We start from the raw sequence: 25,257 nt of genomic DNA, 5'->3' as shown, positions 1-25,257 counted from the left end.
AGGATACTGTTTTTTTTCAGCAAAACAAATTGTTGGATATCTGAAAAGCATATTTGAAGAGATTTAATGAGATGTCTCATAGTTTCTGTTTTTTTTAACTGAGCCAAAGACAATAGATTCGAAGGGAAAAGTGTCCAGTACTGTACTGAGTTGCTTTGTAAGCTTTATTTGACACATGTGTGGCCCATTGCAATAATAATTCCTGAATGACAGATGTCTGTTGCAGCTGCAGGGTCCTCAAACACAACGTCTGTAGTTCAAATACACAAGCTGTTCATGTTTTCCTCTAAATTAGGGGAAATTAGGTCTAATATTATAATGGTATATTGTGATTTTAAAAGGAAATTTCATGTTTTCTGAGATTTACATTGATGTATGTTTTTATGTTGGTAAGCTATCACGCATAGTATAACATCACTGCATCGTACATTAGAAAAACCTCAGCCAACATCATTATTCTGGAAAAGAAAATGTTGAGAAAATTCAAAACAACAAATTGATTATAAAAGGAACCTCATGAATCCCACTGAAGGTAAAAACAAAATAAAAATTACTTACATTGACTGTCGAATTTCCGGATGATGGTGTCCAGGAAGGTGTTCTGCGGAGCCACATGGCCCCTCCGGACCGGCATCTTCGCTGCGGTGGTCCCTGCACTTTGCGAGACTTTGCGGGACTTTGAATGATCTCACGCGCGCGATGTTCAGTGCGCTCCCTGCATGGAGACCCAACACTCACGGGTCCAGTAATCCGGGGGGGGCTAAGTTTACCCAAGTTGCTCAGAGAGGCTGCAGCTTCTCGTGTCCCTCGGAGAAAGTGAGGAGAGGAGAGTTCTGGAAATTAGGTATACGCACGGCAGATCCGAGCCGTTTCCAGCCTCCAGTTTGCAGGTTAAGAGAGACGAAGGTGTCTGTTTCTGTCCCCCGGGGGGGGGGGGGGGGGGCGCGCCTGTCAACTGATATGTCCTCCTGCTCTCACACAGCACTTCTCTCACCCTGCACTACAGCCCGCTCCTCACAAGCAGACTGGCCGAGCTTCCATGCGAGCGTCGTTGGAGCCATAGTTGTGGCGTTTTCTTTATGTATTTCTCATTCCACCTCCTTTAAACAATGTCTATGTTTAACAGTGGAGAGATGGAACACAGTGGTGCTTTACAGGAAGCAATAGAGCACAAATCTGCAGCTTGAATCGTCCTGGATGTGTGTTTTTGGAGGTGTTCTCTGTGTCTCTCCTCCTCCTCGCTGTGCGCTCTGCCGGATGACTTCAGCTCCACCGGCGTCTAGCTGCGCCTCTTTAACCCTTTGCTAACTGTTCACACTTCTTACGATGGATGGAAGCGTTAATGCGCTCTCAGCCACCCCACACTCTCCTCATTGCACCCAAACAAAAGTTTTCACCTGAGTTTCCCAAAGTATAGGACCACAGAGACTCTACACAAATGTCCACCAAGTCTCAATAAAGGATGTTATGAAATTATTAATTTGGCAGAAAACTGACACCCAGTGTTAACCCCACTAGCCGGGGTATAAGCACTGAGTTGGTATCAGATAAGAGGAACGTGCTTTGTGTTTTATCACGCACCTGCTCCGCGTCCAAACGGCTGCTGTGAACAGGTGTTGGGCGTTTACGGTCTTCCTGCAGGCTAAGGGAGGGATTTATTACAGAGTGAGACATACACACGTGCCCCTGTCTACTCCAATTGAAGCTTAATGTGCTATATACTATGTCCATATCCTACTAAGAGGCATTTTTATAGTAAAGAAGCTCGGCTGATCCTGAATCAGTGTATGTCATTAGATTTGTGCCGAGTTACTGCGGCTGTGCAGACGCTTCATTGCGTTTCAGGGTTGGATGGGGATTCACCGCTCAGGCTGCACAGCTACGTCACACCGCCGGGGTTCCCCCCTTCCGTCATGCCGGGGATGATGCCTTTGCGAACGGTCGGATATTCGGATTATTTTTTGGCTGAAGCGCACGTGGATTCTAAACCGTTATTATTCAGACTGCGTTTTGAAGGATTTACAAACATTAAATAAAAAGAACGTGTTGTGATTGTGTAAATAATTTAAAGTTGATTCGACACTTAATTGTACAAATTAATGAATAAAATCATATAATAGCCTACTAAATATGTAGTGTTGCTGCTCTGGACACCCTGGCAAAGTGCGAGAGGGACAGAGAAGAGATTGATAAAGTGACAAATAGTCCCAATAAAGCAAACACGGAGAAAGACAGGAGGAGGCAGGAGGCCCTGGAGAGAAGACAGCACAACAAGTTGAAGCAAGAGAGACTTCACTGGCAAGAGGTAAAGGAGGTCGCAAGCTCACAATATCATTGCTCTGAATAAAGAGCAGGAGAGGAGGAGAGGAGGCTGACAGTCACCTGATATGCAAATGAAACAGTCTACAACAGCTGGGTTGGAGAGAAAGCAATAGACAGTGGCCCTGTTGTTGATAACTCCACCTCCTCTTTGCTGCGAAACCAGAACCAAAGTCTGATGGTAGGCTATATGTATCATATTCCTCTACTGTGGCCTAATTTGTCTTTTTAATTTACATGCAAGCCAACTTTTATCTTTAGAAAAAACTGCTGAAGTCACTGAGACCCTGCTGTCCATGCAGAAGAAGTTGTTGTGTCTATTCTCTCACATAAATGTTGGGTAGCCTACATTGTGTGTAGTGGAAGTGTGCAACTCGATTTTGACAGGATAACAACTGGTGACTTCTAGAATTGTGTGAGTAACATTCTGTTTTTAGACTTCTCTGTTTCAGTGTGTGTCCTCTGTATAAATGCTCTGTAGTTGATCTGACTGAAATTGTGATTTTAAATCTCAAAACCGCTACAGTATCTGTCAGGCAGAAACTTGGGACAAGTAATTTTGACTGAAACCTTAAAACTGAACTAACTGACTGCTAGGGTTAACTTTGATTTAAACATTTGTAGAATACTAAGAGCTTTATTGAGTAGGTGTAACAGTATTAAGGGTTAAACTCATAACTTTATAATTTAGGGTTTAATGTAATTGTAAAACCATTGGGCCACTGTAAGACACAATAACAACTCAGGAGGGAGCCAGTCTAGATTTCCTTTTGAGTGCCACCAGCTGCAGAGAGTTAACTAATTAAAGGGACGTGGCCCCACAGCTGTGAGAACTCAGCAATCAGGTGTCCATTTTAGGTAGCACTTTCCTGGAGCGTCAGACAATAGAGTCCTGCTGGAGTAAGACTGACAAAGACAATAGAGTCCTGCTGGAGTCACGAGGGAGGCAAAGAGGAAGCAAATCCTACTTTGATTGAGATAAGTATCGCTGGTGTTTTATTTTATTTGGTTGTTTAGCCCCTCAGGCTATAATCATGTGTATTTTCTCCATTCCTGTTTATGTGTCTTCTCGCAATTATCACTGGCCCCGTGTATCTCGTAATCGATATAACCGGCCTGCTCTCGTCTATCCCACATGCTCCACTGACATCCAACATCTAGTTTCAGGCGGCCTGTGGAACTGCCAGTCAGCTGTTCCTAAGGCTGACTTCATCTCTGGCTACGCTTCCCTGCAGTCTCTGGATTTCCTTGCTCTCACTGAGACGTGGATTACTCCATCCAACACATCCACCTCAGCAGCTCTCTCCACAGCATATTCCTTCTCCCATACACCCAGACCCACTGGCAGAGGAGGTGGCACTGGTCTCCTGCTCTCTCCCAAATGGAGCTTTTCCCTCTTCAAGCTACCTAACTTCACTCCTTCCACCTTTGAATTCCATGCCGTCACAGTAACCCATCCTATACAATTAACCATTGTTGTTCTCTACCGTCCACCAGGCGCCTTGGGGGACTTCTTGGAGGAATTGGATAATCTCCTCAAACACATCCCTGAAACTGGCCCTCCCGCTGTACTTCTCGAAGACTTCAACCTCCAGACAGTGAAGATAGACGAACTAACATCTCTGTTAACCGCCTTTGTTTTCTCACTGTCTCCATCCCCACCAATTCATAAAGCTGGCAATGTCCTTGATCTCATATTCTCAAGGAACTGCGCTACTTCTAACCTCTCTGTAAACCCGCTCCACACATCCAATCACTTCTTTATTTCATTCTCTCTACCCCTTTCCAAACATAACAAACTAATCTCTTCTCATCCTGCACCTGTCCGCCGTAACCTTCGTTCCCTCTCCCCCTCTACCTTTGCCTCATCGGTGCTCTCAGCCCTCCCTTCCTCTGACTCGTTCCAACTCCTACCTCCAAACTCTGCTGCGGAAACTCTCCTCTCTACTCTATCATCCTCTCTGGACTCTCTCTGTCCTCTCACATCTCGGCAGGCTCGTCAGTCCCCTCCTGCTCCCTGGCTAAATGATGCACTGCGTGCTAATGGAACCGTCCTTCGGGCAGCAGAGCGGAAACGGTGGAAATCCAAACACCATGACGACCTCCTAACCTATCAGGCTCTCCTCTTTCTCTGCTTCCATCTCTCAGGCAAAAAGCACGTTCTTTCAAGATAAGATCCAATCTTCCTATTCCAATCCCCAAAAACTATTTTCCATCTTCTCCACCCTCTTGGACCCTCCCAAAGCCCCTTCCCCCTCCTCTCTCCAAGTGAGGTTCTTACCCTCATTACCTCTGCCCGCCCTACCACCTGTCCTCTGGACCCTATCCCGTCAAACCTCCTTCAGACTATCGCTCCTGATATTCTACCGTTCTCACACATTTCATCAACACTTCTGGTCACTTTCCAAACAGTCTCAAGGAGGCAAGAGTAAACCCTCTCCTAAAGAAACCCACTCTCAACCCGTCTGATGTTATAAACTACAGGCCTGTCTCTCTCCTCCCGTTCCTGTCTAAAACACTTGAACGCGCTGTCTTTAAACAACTCTCCTGTTATCTCCATCAGAACAACCTTCTGGATCCGCACCAGTCTGGTTTCAAGGCAGGTCACTCCACAGAAACTGCCCTCCTTGCTGTCACTGAGGAACTTCACATGGCCAAAGCAGCATCCCTCTCCTCTGTCATCATCCTTTTGGACCTGTCTGCTGCATTCGACACGGTGAATCATCAGATCCTCCTTCGAACTCTCCAAGAACATGGAGTTTCAGGCTCTGCACTTTCCCTCATCACCTCATACCTCAAAGACCGTACCTACAGAGTAACTTGGAGAGGGTCGGAGTCCGACCCTTGTCAATTAACTACAGGGGTCCCTCAGGGCTCTGTTCTTGGTCCCCTCCTCTTCTCCTTGTACACAAACTCGCTCGGATCTGTCATTAGCCCGCATGGTTTTTCATACCACTGCTACGCTGACGACACCCAATTAATCCTGTCCTTTCCCCGCTCAGAGACCCAGGTCGTCGCACGCATCTCTGCTTGTCTAGCTGACATCTCTCAGTGGATGTCTGCTTATCACCTCAAGCTCAACCTTGACAAGACTGAACTGCTTTTCTTTCCGGGAAAAGATTGTCCCACTCTTGACCTATCAATCAACATCGGCACCTCTGTTGTTTCCCCGACCCAGACTGCAAGGAATCTGGGTGTGATCCTAGATAACAACCTGTCCTTCACTGCTAACATAGCTGCTCCAACCCGCTGCTGCAGATACACGCTTCACAACATCAGGAGGATACGTCCCCAGCTGACCCAGAAAGCGACGCAGGTTCTGGTCCAGGCTCTCGTCATCTCACGCCTAGACTACTGCAACTCCCTCCTGGCTGGTCTACCTGCATGTGCCATCCGACCTCTGCAGCTCATCCAGAATGCAGGGGCTCGTCTGGTCTTCAACCTTCCTAAATTCTCCCACACCACGCCGCTCCTCCGCTCCCTCCACTGGCTTCCGGTAACTGCTAGAATCCACTTCAAGACAATGGTACTTGCGTACCATGCTGCGAATGGATCTGGCCCTTCCTACATCCAGGACATGGTTAAACCGTACACCCCAGCACGTACACTCCGCTTTGCATCAACCAAATGGCTCGCTGCACCCTTGCTGCAAGGGGGACCCAAGTTCCCATCAGCAAAAACACGTGGGTTTGCTATCCTGGCTCCAAAATGGTGGAATGAGCTCCCCAATGACATCAGGACAGCAGATAGCTTACACACCTTCCGGCACAGACTGAAAACTCACCTCTTTCGACTCCACCTCGAGCAATAGCACTATTAACAAAGCACTTATATACTAATAAAGCACTGGCTTACCTAAAGCCAGTTGAGTAGCACTTGAAATGTTTTTACTCTATGAAACCTGATGTACTTATATGAGTCTGTTTTCTTCAAGTTTGTATTTTGTTGGTCGAACGCACTTATTGTAAGTCGCTTTGGATAAAAGCGTCAGCTAAATGTAATGTGTGTAAACTGTGGAAAAATGTAAGTGGGGCCATTCCATTATAACCTAATGAGTTTAGGGAGCAAAGACCGTGAAATTCTAAAGTCCCCATTTAATGATTAAAATAATGTAGGCCTAGTTTATAAATTGATTTCCGTGCTCATAAAGGCAACTTGCGGCACCTTGTTAGACTTTGAGAATCTGATAGGAAACATTACCAAAGCAAAGACATTAGCTGATTTAAAATTATATAAGCTAATTATCTAACATATAAGCAAGAGTTTGTGGGTTTTCTACAAGGTTTAATTTTAAATCCAAAATTGTCGTGATGTATGGAAATGTGTGCTTGAGCCCAATTATTTTCCCGACTGCACCTGAAGGCAGCAGTACAGGCTGACCCCCCAGCAACACCATGCTTCCCCAGTTTTCTTCTTAAACACATAAGAAGTTCATTGTGTTTTTGAGGAGTTGTATTTCCATCCCAGGGATTTAATAATACATGACTGGGAAACAAGTCTCCCCTCCTTCCTGTCAGGTACAGGCCTGAAGCTGCTCACTGGATGCATTTATCAAAATCACCAGCACGGCATGAATGCATTCATTTTTCAGCTTTTTAACGATTGGATATACATGATGAATTGCAGCCTTGCAGTTGGACGAGGCCTGAACAGTCATTTATCATAATTTGGCATTAAGGTTTTACATTTTTTTTAAATGCATCAGTTCCTGGTCTCATTACCTCCTCACTACAGCAGCTGTGAGGCAGAGGAGGCGTGCTGGCCGGCCTTCCTCTCACAACTCCCTTATTTAGTCAGGAACTGAGAGAGGGAGGAGGGGAAAGGGGGTTAAGGCAGACTTTTCTTATCATTCATCATGACACTAATCCCAAACTGGCAAAATCTTACACACACACACACACACACACACACACACACACACACACACACACACACACACACACACACACACACACACACACACACACACACACACACACACCCCCCCCAAAAGGTTCTTGATGTGTCTTACCTTGCACAATAATGAATACAATGTTTGAATAACGGAGGCAATAAAGCTCCAGGGTTCATTTTGACAAGCTACATTTTGTTTTAATGAATACACAGCTCAGCAGCAGACAGAACTATTGTGAGGAATATCATTTTATTTAAGAATATGGCATTTCCAGGGAAGTATATCAATGTTCTGCTTGTCTATCTTGGAAAAGAATATCGACACACTACACGATTTATTTACAGCTGGCTCATTTCTGGTTTTAGTTCAATCTAGGACGCTTGTGCTGAAGCTAAACCCAAACAATGCATGTCAAATTAATATAAATATTCACTTATTAAATCAGTGTCACTACAAAGATAGCCTTCAAATCGTAATGCAGGTTTGTGTTTATTACAAGCAAAGCTGTTTAATACTCTGAACCAGAGAAAGTTGATGATACAATTTGAAACAACTCCAGAAACTGGGGGGGAAGGTGAACGGGAGGAATCTCGATGAAAAAGGCATGGGATTGTTTGGAATAGTTGATATTGATAATAATCTTAAAGAAACAGACACTAATAGTAGTCTCCATGTGTAGAAATGTTTTATTGATGTATCAGTAACTGCTGCTGACCGCTCGTACACGCGCATCTTATTTATACATAAAAATGAAACTTATTTTTTGCATAATAGTTCTTACTTGGATTGTATCATAGGTCCATTAATATTACTATAAATATACAGTAGAAAAAGGCTGTACAAGTAGAAGAATAAACAGGAACAGGAACTCTATGATCAGCAGTAGCATCCAGTCATTTGATGACTCAGGACTACAGAACAGTGTGAACATCAGCAGGTCTCCATGTTCCCTCTCATCCATCGATGTGTCCCGCCCCAAAATGATGCGTCCATCACCCGGCAACCGCTCTCACTTGGCGTGGCATTTGTACTTGTCCTGCTCTCGCTCTTTCTTGAGCATACACACACACTCACACTCTCACAGACACACTCAACACACTCAGCGTCTGGACAGGTCACCTCCTGCGAAGAAGAGAATATAGAAATAGAGATCCAATCTCTCTCGAGCACAAACTTGGTGGAAGAGCCCAAATCCATAGGTGGGCATATCAGAATCAGAAACAGGTAGGTTCACACGTACGAGGAATTTGACTTGGTGTCGTGGTGCATACATAAACGTAAAACAAGAATTAAAACCACAAGTAGAGAACTAGAAAAACATTAAAAATAATAAAAAATATAGTAAAATATAACAGTATTTACATTGCAATGGAATGGAATAAATATGATCTCCCAAGGTGAAATAAATAGAAGTGTGATTGTTACGTAGTGATGTTGTGTGAGGGAGAGAAACTGTGGGATGTTAGGCTTAATAGGGTCCCTTTAATATATTTATTAAGCATCCCACCAGCGCTGTAGACTGGGAAATGAACACTGTATTTTGTGGGGCAGCAACAATGTGTTGACCTGGTTTGGGACCAGCAGAGCAATAAACGTAGTAGTAACAACATAAACATCCAGGATTTACCCTTATGACATTTTAGATAAACAAGCTCTTTTCTGATGCTATTTTATGCGTTCTGGCAATGTATTTACATGGCATAAACACGTCTCAATCCTTGAAATGTATGTATGTGATGTACAAATATTTACTCTTCGGTCTGAGTCGCTCAGGCTGACCACCAGACTCACACAGTTATTTCATGGACCAGTACATTTACAATATTAACGCTGATTTCTCCTGGGAAGCATTTTGTCTTCATTTGGAAATGAGGTTGGACAGCATGACTTTGATATAGTCTTTAAACAACATATATTAATACATAAATAAAATATGATTCATCAAATGTATATAAAAGTACATTTGTCAAATACGAATTTAAAAACTCCCCTTTGTTTTGGCCATGTCACCACAGTTTATATAGCAGGGGCCTTCAACAGGTTGATCATATTGTGCAGGAGCAGGAAATCGATCAGGAGGGAGTTTATCAGGAGGGAGTTTATCTCGCCACTCACAGCTGCTGCTGCTGCTCGCCACTCACAGCTGCTGCTGCTGCTCACTCTGAAACTCACCTGAGGAACAGGTTACATGCCGTCAGCACTGAGACGTGATCCACCTTTGCTGAGTTCCGAATGAGGGCCACGTTCAACCTCATCCACCACAGCGGACCCGAGTTCCACTAAAGGCACGTCGGGAAGGGTTTCAGGAGCCACTCCACACTGGGCGAATCACTTCTGGGATCCTACTTTTGCCCGCCGAGTGGATTTAGCACGAGAGGGAGCAACTCTTGCAGAGATAAAGAGTCGGAAGTGTGGTCCCGGCTCTCCTCTCGCCGCCCTTCTCGCCGCTCCTCACACCGCTCCTCTTGCCGCTCCTCTTGCTGCTCCTCTCGCCGCTCCTCTCGCCGCTACTCACACCGCGTATCGCCGCTCCTCTCCGAGCCTGTGCTACCGGCGGAGATGTAAAGTGGATTAAATAGCCGGTGTAACGCGGTGGGATTACCTTCTCTACTCTGCTGTGCTGCTGTAGCTGAGGCCTGGTTTCACCTGCTCTGCTCTGCTGTGCTGCCGCCCGATGAGGCCTGGTTCCACCTGCTCTGCTCTGCTGTGCTGCCGCCCGATGAGGCCTGGTTCCACCTGCTCTGCTCTGCTGTGCTGTGCTGCTGTAGCTGAGGCCTGCTCCACCTTGCTCCGGGAACAGCGTGGATACTGTTGTGCTGGACTGGGAGAATGGCGGGTGTCGTGTTTCGGCTGTGCCTTTTCTTGGCTGTGCTGGACAAGGAGAAGATCGCTAGTCGTCCTGAACAATCTACTGGATTCGGGTATGTTCTGCCGCCCGCTGTGGACATCCCCTGTACAGTTTCGGAGGTGTTGCACAAACAATTGCTGGTTGCACTGTCGCGGACATTCATTTCGGAAAATGTTTGTCTTTCTCACATGCCTGCCACGATGGTCCTTCAGAATTGTTTTTTAAACTCTAATCTCACTTTCGCGAAGTTTGCTGGTGACTCTAGAACAGCTGACAAATGTATGTGTGTTGATTAAGAGGAAAGGTGCTTGGTATTTTTATTGTTGTTACTATCAGGAAATGTACAGCCAAATCCAGGTCCACCGAGCAGTATTAGTCAAATAGCTACTCCTGCTGATTTTATATCTAGATCTGGGCTAGGTTTAATTCATTTAAATGTGCGTAGTCTGATTTTGTCCGTATTTGGGCGAGTTCTACTGATGCTGATGTCATTGTCTTATCAGAAACGTGGCTAGATAAATCCATTTTGGCCTCTGACATTTACATAAATGGTTACAGTGTATATCGTACTGACCGGCCTAAAAAAGGTGGTGGCGTTGCCATTTATGTGAAAAATAAGTTTTGTGTAACTAATATGGTTTCCAAATCTGTTAGTAAACAGCTAGAATTTTTAGCCGTGAATATTGAGGTAACAAAGGGTCAACAGCTCATGGTGGTGGGCTGCTACAGGGCCCCTTCGGCTGTCAAGGACTCTTTATTGTCATTGGCAAAACTGTTATCGCAACTTTCCTACAAGGAAATAGTGCTGCTTGGTGATTTTAATTGGGACTGGTTAACTTCTGTGTCAGAGGATTTTAAAAACCTGTGTACCTCTTTGAATTTTACCCAGATTATAGACAGTCCTACTCGCCCAAATATTAAGTCCCCAAATAAATCCTCCTTAATTGATCTAATTTTAACAAATGTTCCACATAAATACTCATCTGTGGGAGTATTTGCTAATGATGTGAGTGACCACTGTGTTGTAGCCACAATTAGGGACACTAAGGTCCAAAAGGTTAAACCACGTATCATCACAAAGAGAGACAAAAAACACTTTGTGGAGCAGGGTTTTTTACATGATCTGTTTGATTTTGATTGGGGTAGAATCAATTTGTGTGCTGATGTAGAAACTGCATGGTCTTATTTTTATCTTGGTTTTATGAAAATTATAGATAGACATGCACCTCTGCGTACATTTAGAGTGAAGGGACGAAACAATCCCTGGTTTTCTGCTGAGCTGTCCAGTCTCCTTCATGAGAGAAATAATGCTTGGGCTAAGGCTAGGAAATCAGGCTCAGAGGTAGAATGGCTACGTTTTAGGCAGCTAAGAAATAGCTTCACATCTCAAATAAAAAGTGCTAAATCAAAGTACTATTTGTCGGTTACCACAGAAAACCTGAATAATCCTAGGACATTTTGGAAAGCCATAAAATCGATTTCCACTGGTGATATCCCAAATGAGCTACCTCCGTGCCTTACCACAGCATCTGGCACTATATCAGACAGGGCCAATAATACTAAATTGTTTTAATAAGCATTTTGTGTCTTGTGGCTCTCTGTTTGGCTGTGTGGCTCCTGTGAACGCTCCAATCCTTGACTCTGAACAATGTGGTCTGGAAAACCCTTTCAGTTTTACTCCTTTAACTGTTGGTATTGTTCATGAAGCATTATCCAAGTTAGATCCTAGGAAACCGGCTGGCCCGGACAACGTAGAACCTTTCTTTTTAAAGATAGCTGCAGATTTTATTGCTCCACCTCTTACTTCTCTTTTTAACCTCTCCCTCAGCACGAACACAATTCCAAAAGTATGGAAGTCTGCTTATGTCTTGCCTTTACTGAAAGGAGGGGAGGCAACTATTTTAAATAACTATAGGCCAATCTCTAAATTGTCAGTTCTGGCTAAGGTGCTCGAACGCTTAGTGAGTGAACAAGTAAAGGAGTTTTTATGTATAAATGATATCCTGTCTAAACATCAGTCAGGATTCAGAAAGAAACACAGTACCATCACTGCGACAATGAAAGTGGTAAATGACATTACTACTATTTTAGATAATAAGCAGAGTTGTGCAGCTCTGTTTATTGACCTTTCCAAAGTGTTTGACACCGTTGATCATCGCATCTTAAAGCAGAGGCTACTCAGTATAGGCATATCCAGCCATGCAGTGGGGTGGTTTGTGAACTACCTCTCTGAAAGGTCCCAATGTGTTCACTTTGATGGGCTGTCTTCTGAGTGGTTAAACATTTCTAATGGTGTACCACAAGGTTCTGTTTTAGGACCACTTTTATTCTCCATATATATTAACAGTGTAGGTGATGATGTGGATGAAGCTACTTTACATTTTTATGCGGACGATACTGTAATGTACTGTGCAGGTCCCTCCATTAAAGAGGCTGTTGTTAAATTACAAGCTGTTTTTAACACTATTCAGACTCAGCTCTCTGAATTAAAGCTTCTTTTAAATGTTGAGAAAACCAAGGTAATGCTCTTTTCAAAAGCTAAAAAGACTCCAGAGCCTGTTTTAGATATTGTAACCACGCAAGGAACAAAACTTGAAGTTGTTGCCTGTTACAAATACCTGGGTATCTGGCTTGATGATTGTCTCTCTTTTAAACTTCATGTCAATAACCTGCTAAAAAAACTGAGGGTTAGGCTAGGTTTCTTTTTCAGAAACAAGTCCTGTTTCTCGCTTGAGGCCAGGAAAAGGCTAGTCACTGTGACCTTTTTACCTGTGCTGGACTATGGGGATTTGTTGTATATGAATGCACCTGCCAATTACCTGAGCAAATTGGATGCTGCGTATCACAGTGCTCTGAGATTTGTCACAAATTGTAAAGCGCTTACACATCACTGTACACTGTATACCAAGGCAGGTTTACCATCTCTCTCTGTACGGAGGCTCAGTCACTGGTACACTTTTATCTATAAAGCTTTGTTGGGTAAACTCCCGTATTATATCTGCTCGCTGATAACACAGAGAGTTGCAAGCAGCTATTGTCTGAGGTCACATGATGTGGTCTTGTTAGATGTGCCAAGAGCAAGGACTGTCTCAGGTAAGACAGCTTTTATGTGCGCAGCTCCACTTGCTTGGAACAATCTTCAGCAAGAATTGAAACTGAGCAATCTCATTCCTCTGCATGTTTTTAAAGCTAGGGTAAATGAAATGCTTGCCGATACAATGGGCACTTGTAAATGTCTATAACTATGTATCCTGTAAATATAATGTCCTTTATTGTTTTATGTTTCATGTGGAACCTATATGCTGCAGGTCTCCCTTGAAAAAGAGATCTATGATCTCAATGGGACCAATCTGGTTAAATAAAGGTTTGAAATGAAATGAAAATATATTTGAACTGTACAGTATTCAACATGTACCAGTTATATCTACAGCAAGTCATTTAAAATGCATTTAAGATATAAAATGCATGAAGTGTGAATCAGCAGTAAAAAAATAAAATCTATGCAAGTCCTCTGTCGGCATTGTAATGAGCATATGTCAGCCTAAAGAGAGCACCAGATGACAAATGAGAAAGTAGCAGCTACTGTGTGTGTGTGTGTGTGTGTGTGTGTGCGGCCACACTTAATCAAAGATTGATCGACGTACAGAACAAATCCGTCAGACGTGATGTCTGCGGCGTGTGGTGCGGGGAGGGGGAGGAGAGTCGGGGGGGGTTCTGTATTGCATGTGGCTACATCCAATTAACTAACGCAATCAGCCATGTTGATGAATGGATTAGGTCATAATTGCTTCAGAAGTGGGATCCTTGATTGAATTATTCATGGTGGGCAAAGACAAACGTATGTTCCACTAAGATTAGCTAAGTGCGTGTGTGTGTGTGCGCGCGTGTGTCAGGCTGGTGTTAATAATAAGTGAAGAAATAGTATTGAGAGGAAGGGACAGACATGATGGTTATTGTAACAGCCACTTACTGAGCTGACTATGTGCTAGGTGCAGGCTTATTCACACATTTATTGAAGAATAACTTTTGAGTAGCCAAATGTTTATATAATTATGACTTTAGATATGTTTTATGTTTTTGAGAATGTTACTGAGTATTATATCTCGGTGTTATTATCAGAATAACCGCCTATATAAAAAAAAAGATTGATACCGAATGTAATCTGGTTTAAAGGTTCTTTACGGTATTCAGATCACATCTGTGTTTGTGGGTTTGCCTCCAAATGGCTCTCAACATGACGATGGCTGAGCCGACAGCTAGCAGCTAACAGAGCTAACGGCACAAGCAGTGCTGACTCCCAGCTCACAGTGTGGACCTGTGGGGGGGGGACTGCGGGGTGGGTCTATTGTTCCAAAGTAGCTACATCAACAAAGCACAGAAAAAATCAGATTACAGTGCACAAAGAGAGAGAGAATTCCGATTCTACTCAGGCCGTCATTATTCTTTTACATAGCAAAAAGTTATTATTTCCTGAATGTTGTAAATAGACGATTAAAAACATTATATGTGTGCCAAGTCTGCTTTCACAGTGATATCATGTTGAAGGAGTTTCAAAAATGAGTAACAATGTCATTCCGCCCACTTATGTTATTTTGTCCCCACATCAGCATGGACGTGCTGATGACAGTTTTGATCTTTATATATTTCATGAAGTAAAAATAACTATCAATTGATCTAGGCTAGTGAAATCCATTTCTGGCTCACTTGATGTTATAATTAAGTCATATTTGAACAACAAGTTGAGAGCAGCAGCAGTTTTCTCTCTTGAGAGTGGTTTTCACTGTGATGGAGCCATATACGGACTTATATTATTTAATAGTTATCCATTTATTTTAGTGTTGTTTTTTCCATCCATCCATCCATCTTCTCCCGCTTATCCGTGGTCGGGTCGCGGGGGTAGCAGTTCCAGCAGAGAGCCCCAAACTTTCTTTTCCCTGGTGACATCAACCAGCTCTGACTGAGAGATCCCAAGGCGCTCCCAGGCCAGCGAAGAGATATAATTCCTCCACCTGGTCCTAGGTCTACCCCTTGGTCTCTTCCCAGCTGGACGTGCCTGGAACACCTCCCTAGGGAGGCGCCCAGGTGGCATCCTAACTAGGTGCCCGAACCACCTCAACTGGCTCCTTTCGACGCGAAGGAGGAGCGGCTCAACTCCGAGTCCCTCCCTGATGACCGAACTTCTCACCTTATCCCTAAGGGAGACACCAGCCACCCTGCGGAGAAAACCCATCTCGGCGGCTTGTATCCGCGATCTCGTTCTTTCGGTCATGACCCATCCTTCATGACCATAGGTGAGGGTAGGAACGAAAATGGCCCGGTAGACAGAGAGCTTTGCCTTCTGGCTCAGCTCCCTTTTCATCACAACGGTGCGGTAAAGCGACTGCAGTACCGCTCCCGCTGCTCCGGCCCATCTCACGCTCCATTGTTCCCTCACTCGAGAACAAGACCCCGAGATACTTGAACTCCTTTACTTGGGGTAAGGATTCATTCCCTACTTGGAGTGGACAGTCCATCGGTTTCCTGCTGAGAACCATGGCCTCAGATTTGGAGCTGCTGATCCTCATCCCAGCCGCTTCACACTCGGTTGCGAACCGATCCAGTGAGTGCTGAAGGTCGCAGACCGATGAAGCCATTAGAACCACATCATCTGTAAAAAGCAGTGGTGCAATCCTTAGTCCACCGAACTGCAGACCCCCTCCCCCACGACTACGCCTCGAAATCCGATCCATGTATATTACAAACAGGATTGGTGACAAAGCGCAGCCCTGGCGGAGGCCAACCCTCACCGGAAATGGGTCCGACTTACTGCCGAGGACCCGGACACAGCTCTCGCTTTGGGAGTACAGAGATTGGATGGCCCTGAGTAGAGACCCCCTCACCCCATACTCCCGCAGCACTTCCCATAGTAACTCCCTGGGAACTCGGTCATACGCCTTCTCCAAGTCTACAAAACACATGTAGACCGGATAAGCGTACTCCCAGGCCCCCTCCAGGATCCTTGCGAGAGTAAAAAGCTGATCCGTCGTTCCACGACCAGGACGGAATCCGCATTGTTCCTCCTCAATCTGAGGTTCGACAATCGGCCTGACCCTCCTTTCGAGTACCTTGGAGTAAACTTTCCCGGGGAGGCTGAGTAGTGTGATGCCTCTGTAATTGGCACACACCCTCTGATCCCCCTTTTTAAAAAGGGGAACCACCACCCCTGTCTGCCACTCCTTCGGTACTGTTTCCGACTTCCACGCAACGTTGATGAGACGTGTCAACCATGACAGTCCCTCAACACCCAGAGCCTTCAGCATTTCTGGGCGGATCTCATCCACCCCCGGGGCTTTGCCACTGTGGAGTTGTTTGACGACCTCAGTGACCTCCCCCCGGGAGATTGGTGTTGATCCCCCGTCATACTCCAGCTCTGCCTCTAACATAGAGGGCGGAGTTGTCGGGTTCAGGAGTTCCTCAAAGTGTTCCTTCCAACTAGGGGTGGGCGATATGACGATATATACCGTCGTGACGATATTAGGTCTCCACGATATGCTTTTTCAGAGATATCGTCCTATCGTGATAAAAAAATTGAAAAAAAAAAAAAAAATAGCGGGAGGGGAATAGGCTCTCCGTGCGCGGCGCATGGGGCTATGACAGCGGACGGAGAGCCTCTTCCCCTCCCGCTCCCCCAGCCTCACCTACTGATTTTAATTTCACCATATATCCCGATCGATTTCACAATGTCAGCGCACCTCTGCTTGCGTTCAGTCCGAGTTGTTTGACACGCTCCCAAAGTCCCCGCCCCCTTTCTTTGCAGCGAGCAACCATAGGGCAGGCATTTCATAAAGGGGCTCCTTATGAAAAGACTAGCAAACGGTGGAAAGACATAACTGACGCTGTGGCGTTTTATGTTTTTTCCTTCAGTTATGCTAATGTATTTTATTACACTTCAAGTCTACTCTAAAGTTTACATTTTAATTATTTGGCACTGACTTTTCCTCATTGATGTTTTATGTTTTACTTAGTTATGTTTTACCCTCCTTTTCATGTTTATTGATGTTCACTGCTCACTTGTTCATTCAGGGATTCATTTCTGAAATAAAACCAGCTTGAAATGCTATTTTGGTCTGTTACTCCTTTTTGTTTTAGTTTCTGTTACCTTGTAGGTGCTTGTACTGTTAAGTAACTTGAAAAATAACCATAATAACCGACATGAAAAAATATCGTGATATATATCGTCTATCGTGATACTGCCTGAAAATATCGTGATAACATATTTTTCAATATCGCCCACCCCTACTTCCAACGCCCTAACACTCCATCAGTTGAGGTCAACAACGTCCCATCCTTACTGTACACAGCTTGGATGGTTCCCTGCTTCCCCCTCCTGAGGTGTCGGACAGTTTTCCAGAACAACTTTGGTGCTGCCCGAAAGTCCTTCTCCATGTCTTCTCCAAACTTCTCCCACACCCGCTGCTTTGCCTCGGCCACGGATGAGGCTGCTGCCCTTCGGGCCTGTCGGTACCTTGCAACTGCCTCGGGAGTCCCCCGGGATAACAAATCCCTGAAGGCCTCCTTCTTCAGTCGGACGGCTTCCCTGACCACCGGTGTCCACCAGGAGGTTCGAGGGTTACCGCCCCTTGAGGCACCTAGGACCTTGAGACCACAGCTCCCCGCCGCGGCTTCGGCAATAGAGGCTTTGAACACCGACCACTCTGGTTCAATGTCCCCAACCTCCACAGGAATGCCCGAAAAGCTCCGCCGGAGGTGCGAGTTGAAGGCCTCCTGAACTTGGGCCTCCTCCAGACGTTCCCAGTTCACCCGAACTACACGTTTGGGCTTACCAGGTCTATCCAGAGGCTTCCCCCGCCACTCGACCCAACTCACCACCAGATGGTGATCAGTTGACAACTCCGCCCCTCTCTTTACCCGAGTGTCCAAAACATACGGCCTCAGGTCCGATGATACGATAACTAAATCGATCATGGACCTTCTGCCTAGGGTGCTCTGGTATCACGTACACTTATGAGCATCCTTATGTTCGAACATGGTGTTTGTTATGGCCAATCCATGACTAGCACAGAAGTCCAGTAACAAACCACCACTCCGGTTCAGATCAGGGGGGCCGTTCCTCCCAATCACGCCCCTCCAAGTGTCTCCATCATTGCCCACATGTGCGTTGAAGTCTCCCAGCAAGATTCCCCTTCAGGAGCCCCATACAGGACTCTTTCCAGGGTCTCCAAGAAGGCCGTATACTCTGAACTGCTGTTGGGTGCATAAGCACACACAACAGTCAGAGTTTTCCCCCCCATAACCCGCAGGCGTAGGGAGGCGACCCTCTCGTCCACTGGGGTAAACTCCAACAACGAAGCACCTAACCGGGGACTTGTGAGTATCCCCACACCCGCCCGGCGCCTCACACCTTGAGCAACTCCGGAGAAGAATAGAGTCCAACCCCTATCCAGAAGTAAGGTTCCAGAGCCGACGCTGTGCGTAGAGGTGAGCCCAACCAGATCCAACTGGTAACGCTCCACCTCCCGCACAAGCTCCGGCTCCTTCCCCCCCAGAGAGGTGACGTTCCACGTCCCCAAAGCCAGCTTCTGTCGCCCGGGTCTGGTCCGTCGAGACCCTCCGCTTTCACTGCCACCCTTCTGGCAGCGCACCCGACCCCATCGTTGTTTCCCGTAGGTGGTGGGCCCGCGGGACGGAGAAGCGGAGGTGTTGCCCACGTTGCCTTTTCGGGCTGGGCCCGGCCGGGCTCCGTGGCAAGCCCGGCCACCAGACGCTCGCCGACGAGTCCTCCTTCTGGGCCTGGCTCCAGAAAGGGACCCCGGGCTTCCTCCGGGCCGGGTATCCTCACTTCTTGGTTTTTCTTTCATGAGGTCTTTTGAACCAATCTTAGTCTGGCCCCTTGCCTGAGACCAATTTGCCATGGGAGACCCTACCAGGAACACAAGGTTCCAGACAACACAGCCCCCAGGTTCATCAGGGCACACAAACCTCTCTACCACGGTAAGGTGCTGGTTCTTCAGAGAGGTGTTGTTTTTTGTTTATAGTAAATCTTCCTTTTATTCTAGTGTAATTCAAGTTCATCAAATAAGTTGTATTATGCTTTTGTTTGGTAGGCGTGTGCTTTTTTACTATCAGGTGCATGCAAGCAAAAAGGCAAGAAAACGGTTTATGATATGGAATCAAGAAAATAAAATGCACAGAAATGACTTTTGCCCGTACCTTTACTAAACCATGCGTAACATTCGGTGGCACTTTGTTTTGATTTATATTTCTCTTTTATATTTTGTATGATTTTTGCCGCTTTACACGTATATTACACTTTCTGTAAAATCCTATTATCATGTGGAAAAGAAAAACACTCTGCAACACACTTCTACATATGTCTTGTTTTCAGTCAGACTCCCTGACTTCCCCTGTTTGGATCAAGCCTTCCATTTCCCTACCTTTCCAGTGTGTAAACATGTGTCACGTGTAGCTATTTTTTACATAAATTCAAACTCTGGCTTTTCACACTGCCGAGAGCGATGAACAAGCAAATCCGTCAGCCACATTCATTATTCCCCACCTTGGCAGCTGGTGCACTCGCAGCTGTGGATGACGGGTAGGACCACGGGCTCGCTCTCTCCGCTCTCACACTGCAGGCTGAGGAAACGCACCGGGGTCTCAGGGTCCAGACGGTAACTGCAGCACTCACATACCGACTGGAGGTAGGGCTCCTGTAGAGAGGGGGGGGGGGGAGAAGCAAGAGATTAAAGGAGAGCCAGCGGGAAACAGAGATTAGAATATTATGAAGAGAGGGGGAAATAGGAGGGTGAGGAGGTTATGAGAGAATTTCAGAAGAATCATTTTAGAGAAGGAAGTACAAAATAATGTAGGAGATTGGTGAGGTGAACTAGTACTGGCTAGATTGGAGCAAGGCAGAGCAAGGAATCAAGGTGGAGGAATCAGACCTCTTTAGATTAAATTACAAAATGACAGTGTTGAGGACAATGGACCTCACAGGCAATACATCAGACAATAGTTAAAAGCTCCACTTAATACTTTCTATTTTAACAAATCAAATTCAAGATATGAAAGGGGTCTGCTTACACTGATGAAACCACAGAATACGAGCTAATTTATTTGAGCTAATGCATTTCATTGTCCAGCATCTCTGCTCATGGCAATCTGATTTCAGACAGCTGTCTTAAGTATACTATGCTCCAATAAGCCTATTTCGAACTTTCCTTGCAAAACAGCAGACAGACTTACTGTAGATGGTGACAAGCTGATTAACACAGTTCAGCAATTATCAGGGTCTTGTGTCTAAAGGTTGGTTTTGTTCTAATCAAACACCACCATATCCAAACGTGTTGGATAATTGCTGCTTTTGTTCACATCCAACAGACACCGTGGGTTTATCAGCGCCTTTTCATTAAAAACATCTGTCTGCAAGCAGCAGGAAGTAACTCACAGAGAACAGTGAGAATAAAGCAAACACTGACATTAAAGCTACTGGTCATAAAATGCTGCAATAAGCTGAAGAAGAAGAAGACGAATTGGGAGGGATGAAACCCTCTGTAATGGTCACATGCAGAGCACACAGCACACACAGTGAAATTTGGCCTCTGCATTTAACCCATCCTAGTACCAGGAGTCTAGTACTAGGAGTAGTGTACAGCGCCCGGGGAGGTAATGAAATGTTTAATAGTGATAAGTGGAACTACCTGGTCAGTTAATAGTTATATGTAGGTTCATCAGTGTGTGCTAAATCTTTTTATATAGCTTATTTTAAAAACAAACGTATTGATTTCCTGAAAATTAAACCACTGCCGACACTGAAGTCATTAAGGTAATCATAAAATATAGATATAAATATTAATAATAAATAATAACAATTGCCTCCCAAGTTAGTCAGAGATGTCAAATTGAATCAGCTACAGTAAACGGCAACAACAACAAAAAACACATTTGAAATTGGCTGACTATTTCGTAACTCCTGAAAAACAAAATCCCAGCCTTGGATGATAGAAGCTTTCTTCTTAGAAGTTGTTCTCATGTGTCCAATTAGTGCAGGCGCCGATCCAAGGAGGAGAGAAATTGTGCTAGCAGAGAATAATAGATAATCGGAGAAGGAGGTAGAGGGGTGAGGGAGCCCGGCATAAGAAAAAACACCTTCAATCTCTCCATAAAATAGTTATTAGTGCTTCACACACTTTGAAAAGTGCAGAGTGTGTGTGTCAGTTTCCCTGATCAGGGGGAAGACCTGCTGAAGGGCTTTTCTCTGCGCTGCCTAGTCACTGCTTACCATCCCCTTGTTGCCACAGTAACAGGAGGTAATGACACTTTTGGCTGAGCGCGTGTTTAATCAGACTGCCTCTATGTTTAACAGCGATGTATGGATGCCAAGGAAGAACAAAGTCTCCATGGTGATCAGATGATGAGCCTGCTGTCTAACAAAGGAGACGAAAACAAGTGAAGGCGGAAGAGAAACTGGGGCATTTATTATTTATTTTTATTACCTGCCCTCGCGTCATCTGTGTGAAATATGTGTTAACAACAGCTGACAGAAGGCTAAATGATCAATACATTATCCTTAGTCCACAGACTGATGGCTGTTCCCGGTGTTTACCTCTGAAGATATTACAGCAGGGGCCTGTACTACGAAGCTGGTTCAACCTAACCTGGATATGTTTGAGTTAGCTGGTTGGCCTAATCCAAAACATAAGCGCTCTCGCTAAACGGTACTACGACGCGGGTTATCAAGTGGATCGCTCAAGCCAGCCGTGTCCTATCTAGTTAGGTGCACGTTCACATTAAAGGGGTGGTATTTGGAGCATTCGACCAATCACAAACATGGACAAGCGTACTGACAGCGCAGCGTCATACTTCCTGAATGAAAAGTCAACTATAATATTAGACATATGAAGAAGTTAAACTTTAAACATCCATGACTTAAACACTTTATCCAGGATCAAAGCCTCAGAGCTGCACCTGCAAGGTGAATACAGCTGGTAACAGAAAAAGTGTTTGAATGCGTACATTAACAGGTTTATGATATCACTGCCCCGTCTAAAACACGAGTGGATCTGACTTTAATTACATTTGTCTCGAGTGTTTCGTCAACTTAATGTGTTGCTTAAAATAATACTTCTGCATACAGTATGTGACACTGTGAGTGTTGCACGGCCAGATACGGCTCAGCTGACTCAGATAAGAAAATATATGATACATGAAGTGATATGCCGCGGACTGTACTTAATGTTACTCTGATCCGGTTACTTATGTTGTGGCAGATATTTAAGTGCTTTCTTAACGCTAATGTTATAATAGTCAGATTGCTCTGAAGATGAGAGGTGATATTCTATTAATGTTCACGTTCACACAGTCGGTGATTTTTGCCGGCCGTCTTTCCTGCAACGGCAACTTTTCTGTATTTCCTTTCTCCTGTAATATGACTTGATCGCTTTAAACTCCGCACACTGAGCTCTGATTGGTCAGCAGGCAGTGCTTTCACTGAGTTGAGCTCTTAGCCTGCAACCTAACCTGGTCCCGACCAGGTTAGCCGCTAAGCATAAGTTACCATAGAGATCTAGCCTGCTAAAAAGAGAACCAGCTTCGTAGGACCGGAAAGCCGGAGTTTTCCCTGAATTTAGCCGGCTAAGCGAAAATCCTGCTTCGTAGTATACCCCCCAGGTGTGACCAGCAGCATGTCTTAGACTTCATTTTGATTTGCAAAAAACACTTCTGAAACCTGATGCCTGGGCACATTTCAGGAGGGGAGCAGATGGACGATTTGGCTGCCCAGAGATTTAAAGCAACATTTTTGATTATTAATTTGCATACTGTAAAGAATAAAATGATTGATGGCCTTGCTAGGATTTAAAGTTTTTTTTGTACAGATTTTCGGCTTTTTGTATCAGCATGTTTTAATTATTCAGACATTCCAAAAGTAAATGCAGATTTTTCTCTGGAATTGCACTATATGATTACAATTTGCAAACAATAATAACCAACAACTTTTTCTCTTCTCGCTCTGGACCCTTTAAGTCTGTTTTGCTGCCTGTATTGATATGTATTGTCCTACCAGCTGTCACTCATGTCGAAGTCAATACTAGTCAGTGTTGCCTTCATAGAGTGTTATCTGTGTGTACATGTGTGTGTTTTCCGTACTTCCAGGATGACATCAGTCCTGGACAGACAACGTCCCCTGCAGAAGCCGACCTCCACGTTGTCAAGCCGACAGTCTCCCTTAGTGATGTTCCTGACCTGCACGTAGCGCCGACACTCTGGCACGGGCTCGTCTGAACAGAGAGGAGCAGGGAGAAGGGCAAAAAGAGGGTGGAGAGACCAAAGGGAAACAGAGGAGGAGGAGATTATGAGGAGCCGTGATTGGGCATGAAAAAAAAGGAAGAAGAGGACAAAGAGCCAGAGCCAGAGAGTTCACGGTGACATTGCATGTGACATTTTCCTCCACTGAGAGAGCGATTAAAGCCCCAATGAGAGTTAAGCACTGAAATCTCTCACTAATTGGGCACTGTAGCACTTGGTTTTTAGCCTCCTATAAAATGAACTACTAGAGAATATTCAAATCGTATGAAGTGGTTTTGAAGTGATGACATGGAATAAAAGGTAGCTACTGTGAGTGTTTGTTTGACATTTGCATATTTTATAATCGAGCAGCAATTACAAAATTCATGTTTCAACTGTTCCATGTGTCTTTCTTTTCCACAGATGAACACACATTACTCCTTATGGTAATATGGGCACAGTGTAAGGTGATTTAATGGATTGTGAGATGTGTTTTACTGCATGTCTGTTGTACTAACCTGGAAACTGCTTTCTACACACTGGACAGCAGCTGCCTGGCTCCTCCACCTTCACCTCCCCCTGGAGAGAGATAATGATGAACACAAAAAAGTGAAAATATTCTCCTGTGCGCTATCAACACACACAGTAATAATTGGGCATTACAACTTCAGCTCACATTTTATAAACAGTCAATATTGTTCAAAGGACAAAAAACAAGTCTACGTTTGTTAAGAATCAGTGGGCCCACTACTGAACCCCTTTGACTGAAATTTGACATGAACATGGTTAGATGAAACGTTATTGAAATGTATCCCGTAAAAATGTTGGATAGGTCATCCAATAATTTGACATACAATGCAAAAAACACAAAAACAACGTTCATGGTAATCCATCAAATAATTAAAGTGGACCTATCATGCTATATTTGAAACTTATAAAACGGACAAGTCAAATCAAGCAATCTGATTGAAATCTGTATCGGCCATTCAGATTGCTTGATTTTACTTGTCAGTTTTATAAATATATTTACATTTCTTCCGTTACGAAACAAACTTACAAAGCATAAAATGGAAACATTTAAGATTAACTTCGACCTCCGGGGGGTCTTACTATGGAGGAGTGGATTGAGCAATGACTATCTCCAGAAAAAAAAGCACCTAAACGACGACATGCAGAGCTACGTGAAGAGCAGGTAGACCAACTGGAAAAGTACCACCATTCAAAAGCTTTCTGATGCGGGTCTTGAAACAAAGCAGAGAAATTATGACTGTTTGTGGCCATAGGTGCGAAAGTTCTCTCTAGAGCTACTGGAAGCCAAATCTCGGGGACCGGAGAAAGTGGAGCAATATTCTCACCACGCCAAGCAACAGCCTAAACAACCTCAACAAGTAACTACGTAAGCCATTCTACTGATGCTGGACAGTTTTTCAGTGGCTGCACAATAAACGGCAACATACAAATGAATGTAAATAAATAGCCAAATAATGGATCAACGCTCTCTGTCTAATATGTTCGCTAGCTGTTAGTGTTGTTGCATAGCAACCACCTCGCACTATGTTTCGCACAGAAGGCAACGGAGGGACTATTTTATTTTGAACATCATTATTTACTAATAAAAACTATTTAAATTAGAGTGTGTATTTTTTTTTCATATTGCCACACTTGGTAACCGTTTTATAAAAGCAATAGCTCACTTCAGGCCGTGATATATGCTCATTATATATATATATATATATATATATATATAATGAGCATATACCACGGCCTGTCGTGAGCTATTGCTTAAATATATTGTAGGGCCATACTGTACCTATATAAAGTATATAAATATATATTTTTTTTCAAAATACCAAACAGATCCTGCATTTTAGCCATGCCTCATTTTGCTCTATTTGCTCTTTCCAGCCCTGTTTTT

At 44.5% G+C, this 25,257-nt stretch overlaps 2 protein-coding genes across 2 annotated transcripts in view; both read right to left on the bottom strand.

Annotated features, from left to right (window-relative positions):
* Positions 1-634, bottom strand: part of kcnh2b (potassium voltage-gated channel, subfamily H (eag-related), member 2b) — a 279,480-nt gene extending 278,846 nt beyond the window's left edge. Inside the window, 1 exon segment of the mRNA XM_034109196.1 lies at positions 559-634. Within this exon segment, the coding sequence (XP_033965087.1) occupies positions 559-634 (76 nt within the window).
* Positions 635-7,926: 7,292 nt separating this feature from the next.
* The window catches only part of sspo (SCO-spondin), a 136,312-nt gene continuing 118,981 nt past the window's right edge, over positions 7,927-25,257 (bottom strand). Inside the window, exons 116-119 of the mRNA XM_034109166.2 lie at positions 23,861-23,921; positions 23,205-23,335; positions 19,618-19,768; positions 7,927-8,335 (exon numbers count right to left, since the gene is read on the bottom strand). Of these exons, the coding sequence (XP_033965057.1) occupies positions 8,313-8,335; positions 19,618-19,768; positions 23,205-23,335; positions 23,861-23,921 (366 nt within the window). The 3' untranslated portion in view covers positions 7,927-8,312. The remainder of the gene's footprint in view (positions 8,336-19,617; positions 19,769-23,204; positions 23,336-23,860; positions 23,922-25,257) is intronic.

Source organism: Pseudochaenichthys georgianus, chromosome 20 (genome assembly GCF_902827115.2).
Source record: "Pseudochaenichthys georgianus chromosome 20, fPseGeo1.2, whole genome shotgun sequence".
Taxonomy (NCBI): domain Eukaryota; kingdom Metazoa; phylum Chordata; class Actinopteri; order Perciformes; family Channichthyidae; genus Pseudochaenichthys; species Pseudochaenichthys georgianus.
This window is presented reverse-complemented; position numbering and strand designations above follow the sequence as displayed.